Source organism: Octodon degus, unplaced genomic scaffold (genome assembly GCF_000260255.1).
Source record: "Octodon degus isolate 3935 unplaced genomic scaffold, OctDeg1.0 scaffold00035, whole genome shotgun sequence".
In the NCBI taxonomy this organism is placed as follows: Eukaryota; Metazoa; Chordata; class Mammalia; order Rodentia; family Octodontidae; genus Octodon; species Octodon degus.
In genome coordinates, this window is record NW_004524611.1 from 14,478,576 (window position 1) to 14,483,396 (window position 4,821).

Here is a 4,821-nt window from a genome sequence, read left to right on the forward strand (position 1 = left end):
CAGGGGCTTGTGCTGCTGAGCTGTATCCCCAGCCCTGAACATCTGTTGTTTACAAGCCACCCTGGTTATTTTGTTACAGTCACCCCAGTACCGCACTGGACTAGGACAGTGGCGGGCCCTCTTCCCCTGTGCAGTGCAGGCTGGGCCCAGAGAGGGTGGATGGTGCCCCTCTAATCGTCAGGCTGTAGGAAATTACCTGTTTGGCACAATGCAACAACACTGATAAAGAAAGAGTCCCTGTGCTGGAGGGTCAGGGAAACAGGCTGAGAAGAGGGAGTGATTTATGGAGAAGGTGATAGCTGAACTGAGGTTTTTTTTTTTTTTTTTTTTTTTTTTTTGTGGAACCGGGGATTGAATTCAGGCCCTTGCGCTTGCCAGGGAAGCGCTTATTCCACTGAGCCATCTCCCCAGCCCCTGAACTGAGTTTTGAAGTAGGTGTAGGAGTTTGTTCACTGCGGAGGAGGTGATTCCAGGCAGTAGGGAGCACTCTTAAGGACCAAGAAGGAAGCAGCAAGGAGAGAGGGAGCCATGGTTCTGACCTTCAAGAACCTGGTGGACAGCGATTCTCAATCCCTTCCCACCTCCATGAGATTAAAGGTTCTGGCCCATCTTGGTCATGACAGAAGTTATGTCAAGAAGTTTTTCTTGTGGTGGGATGAATCCCACCAGGGAACCAAAGCTAGTTCCCTTCAGGGGACGCCTCCTTCCTACCCAGGAATGGAGGCTGCAGATGATCGTTACTGTGGAATTTCCCAAAATTCACAAACCTGACTGGAACTTTTGTTTCTTTGTTTGAGCCTATAGTTCAGGCAGCCCTTGAATTCGCCATGTAGCCCAGACTGGCCTCAAACTTTGGTGATCCTCCTACCTCAGCCTTCCAAAGCATGATTTGGGTTTGAGGACATAGGTTGTGGCCTGGTGTTGAGGCTGGGCTGAGAGTGGCTGGTGCTCCAGTCCCTGTGAGAGGTGTCACACCTACCCTGAGCCCATCTGGCAGCTGTCTCAGGAAGGACTATCTGCCTGGCCAGGGCTGGATGGAGGCCGGGGAGATGGCATGTTACCTGGCAGTGATGCTGTTGGCTGTGACCTCATCCTGGCTCTGCAGGCTTCCACCCTGCATAAGCCTGATTCACAGAGTAAGAGGACTGCCGTCCCCCAAGGCAGGGCAGGTGTGGCCGAGTCCTCACTGGTTGCCCTGGACAAAGGGCCACCCCCTCCTCCAGGGCCCCTCCTTGGAGTGGGGCAGGGGAGTCTGGGCTTGTTCCTGACAAAAATGATTGTTCTCTTTCGAACCCTCCCTGGCGGGGCCAAATCCTGGGGCCCACAGAAAATTCAGCCCCCAAACTTGTCTAACCAGTCATAAAGGAGGAGAGGGAACTGGGAGGGGCCTCTGCGATGCCAGAGGCGGTGCCCCCAGCCAGCTGAGACAGAGCTGCTGGGGACACAGACAGACACTGCAGAAGAACCTGAGGACAGACGGGGACAGGTACCTGGATGCTGTGCCTGGCCATGGGGCTTGGTGGACAGTCCTTGCTTCTGTCTCCACTGTGGCTGCTGCTGACCTGGGTCCAGCCTGGGACCAGTGTGGGTGAGTGAAGCTAAGGGTTCGGGCAGAGGTCCCCCCAGAGTTGCAGGTACCAAGAGGACAAACCTCTACCCCATTTCCTCCAGAGCCTCTCGGTTGGTTGGGAACTGGGTTCTGGGAGGGTGAGGGGATAGAACCTCAGTTGGTCACAAGCCTGGCACCTGTCCCTTCTCTCTCTTTTTGGGGTTCTCAAGCTCTAGGCTGCCCTCCTTCTTCCCTGTCTTGAGCAGAGTCTAAGGAAATCTGTGGGGACCAGCTTGCTAGGGAAGCCCATGGAAACCCTGTGAGAAACCTACAGGTCTCTTTTTGCCTTCAGCTCCAAGGCTGATGGAGAATAGCACTTTACCCTTGCTGCTGCTCCTGTCTTCTTCCCTTGTAAGCAAATGTGAGGCACCTGCTGTACACAGTGTGCCCTGGGGCTCTGAGATAGGACTAAGAGCTTTGAGGAAGAGTCAATCCTTCCCCATGCTAGAAGGTTCTTGAAAGTTCTAGCATGAATCTTTAGAGTTAGTGGGAATGAACTGTATGGGACTGAACTGAAAGGTGTGGAGGTTGATGAACTTCACATAAATGCCCACTTTTCTGTTGTCTCAATATTTGGGGCTTTGGGGCTGGTGGGATGGCTCAGTGGTCTAAAGCACCTACTTAGAACAAGCTTAGCAAAGCACAGGGACCGCGGTTCAATCCCCCAGCACCACATGCCAGCCAGCCCCGCCCCCTGGTGGGCTGAGCTGGCCACACACACACATACACACACACACACAAATAAATAAAATTAAAAAAAAAAAATTGGGGGCTTGGAAGAGGGGTCCAAGGCAGCAAGGCTGGACATAGGTCATGTTGTCCATCCTGTGTCCTCTCTGATGTATAAGACTGTGAGGAATAGGGGTGTCCTGAGGAGAGGAGACTTAGGACATGATGGGTGGTGGGTGATGTAAGGTGGCAGAGAACAGGGTGCAGAAGAGAAGAATGTCCCAGACTAAGCCAGCCTCTGCCTCAGAGCCATTGGTTCCCTCTGGCTCATCCATACCAGGCCTGGGGGAACAGCTAGGGGACCCCTTTCCAAGCTGGTTGTTCCTCACACTCAGAAAACTATGGGAGGTGCTGGAGGGCCTCTCAAGGCCACAAGGAGCAGAGTCCAGCTTGGGGTATGGGGTCCTCCAAATCTAAGCCTCACCCCAGTTCAGGAGCATGAAAGGCAGGTAGGGGAAGAACCTCTGTTACTTCTGACCCTGGAACAACCCAGTGACCCAGAAGGGACAGGGTGGAGCCTCCCACCTTCCACCCCTAGGAAGCTGCGCAGGGAAGGTCCAGGGGCTGAACTCTAGCCACCCACCTTGACCCAGGGTAGGTCTGTCTCCCCTCTGACCAGCCTCTGCCCTCTGCCCTCCGTTCCTGTCCTCCCCAGAGCACATCCACTACGTGCCCCGGCTCTCGGGCGCCACCCTGGAAGGGAAGCTCACCCAGTCCACCTTCACGCTGGAGCAACCACAGGGCCAGTTCAATCATACCAGCATCTCTGACTTAGACCCCATCTGGCTGGTGGTAGCCTATAGCAATGGTGGGTATGACTGTGGCTGGCCTCAGTTTTCCTTCTGTGACATGGGTGGGCAGGCTTGCAGAGAGTTGGGGGCAGGTGCTGGGGTCATGTGGTCTGGGAAGAGGGTCTGGTCTGGTGGAGGGGGCTGGAGCCCTACCTGGCCTGTCCTACTATCTGACCCACAATACCACCCTCAGCCACCCAGAACTTCGTTTCCCCACAGAAGAAAAAGGACATTCCTGTCCCGGCCAACTTCATCCAGAAAGGCTACTATTTCACAATGCCAGCCAACCGGCTGCGCTACCCAAGCGGCCCAGCCAGCAGCCAGCTCCGCATCCTGCGCATTGGCAATGATACCCACTGTGCCCCCTCGGAAGAGGGCTGCAACCCTCCCCTGCCAGACTCAGGACCCTACAGGTGTGAAGCTGAGGTGGGGGCTCCTGCCTGGGCTTGGTCCTGGCCAGCTGCTCCTGTCTCTCTTGGGTGACGGGCCCTGAACCAAGCCCCAGATCCCATGGGCCATCTGGACCCCGCAGATAGAGATGCAGGTGGGGCATTCTGTGGGTAGGCTCCAGCCCTGGGTCCCGACCCCCACCAAGTGCTTGATCTACACACATTTCCCAAAGGCAGGCATCGGGGCCCTGAGAGGGCACGGGCGACATCCTGGTCACATAGCTGGAGGATGCCCAGCTCAAATCCAAACCCTTCTTTGGGGCAGTGGCTATGCTATTTAGTCTCAACTCTATCCCAAACCAGGCTGCTCTTCCTAGGGCCTGGGAGTCAAGGGGTTCAGACCCTGGAACCCCCACTGCCAATGCTGGGTCTCCCATTAGGGTGAAGTTTCTGGTGATGAATGACACTGGACCTGTGGCTGAAACAGAGTGGTCTGATGAGACCCGCCTGAAGCAAGGTATGAGGAGCCAGAGCAGGGATGGGAGCTTGGGGCTGGGGGTGGGCAGAAGGGCTGGGGCACTAGGGCAGCCCCAAGCAGGCAGAAGCACATTGCCACCACGGCCTGTGGGTACCCCTGTTCTTGGCTTGGGCACAGGATGGTTGCTCTGGAGGCTGCTCAAAGACATTCTTTTTTTTTTTTTTCCGGAACTGGGATTGAACTCAGCCCCTTGCGTTTGCCACACAACTGCTTATTCTACTGAGCCATCTTCCTGGGCCCAAAGATACTCTCTTGGGTCAGATGAGATTTACTTTTCCTTGCTCTACTGCGGCTTAAACCCAGGGCCCTTGCACTGAGCTACACCCCAGTTCTTTCATAGTTTGAGGCAGACTGGCAAAGTCACTAAGTTGCCCAGCCCTCCCTGGGATCAAACTTTCCATCCTCCTGCCTCAGCTTCCCAAAGTACTGGGCTGAAAGGCAGGCACCACCACCATGCCCGGCTGAAATTTCCTTTTTTGCCCATCATGCCTCCAGCCAAGGCATTCGAGGCTGTCCCAGGGTTCCACAGAGAGGGCACTGTGGTCATCATTGTGATCCTGTCCATCCTGCTGGCCATCCTCCTGGTGGTCCTCCTTGGCCTGCTGTATATCTGGTGAGTGGCGAGGCTGACTCTGGAGCCTCCTAGCCGCAGCTTCTGGCCCGGCGCCTCCCTACTGCCCTCTGTTAGTGGTTTCCCTGGAAGGCCACAGTGTACTGAGCAAGGGTCATCCACGTTCCAGAGCCTCCAGGTCAGAGTTAGTGAAC

General features: G+C 55.5%; 1 protein-coding gene across 1 annotated transcript in view; it reads left to right on the plus strand.

Moving 5' to 3' along the window:
• The first annotated feature begins 1,465 nt into the window (after window positions 1–1,465).
• Window positions 1,466–4,821, plus strand: part of Upk3bl2 (uroplakin 3B like 2) — a 4,602-nt gene continuing 1,246 nt past the window's right edge. The window contains exons 1-5 of the mRNA XM_023714578.1: window positions 1,466–1,588; window positions 2,994–3,146; window positions 3,323–3,542; window positions 3,959–4,035; window positions 4,552–4,669. Of these exons, the coding sequence (XP_023570346.1) occupies window positions 1,495–1,588; window positions 2,994–3,146; window positions 3,323–3,542; window positions 3,959–4,035; window positions 4,552–4,669 (662 nt within the window). The 5' untranslated portion in view covers window positions 1,466–1,494. The remainder of the gene's footprint in view (window positions 1,589–2,993; window positions 3,147–3,322; window positions 3,543–3,958; window positions 4,036–4,551; window positions 4,670–4,821) is intronic.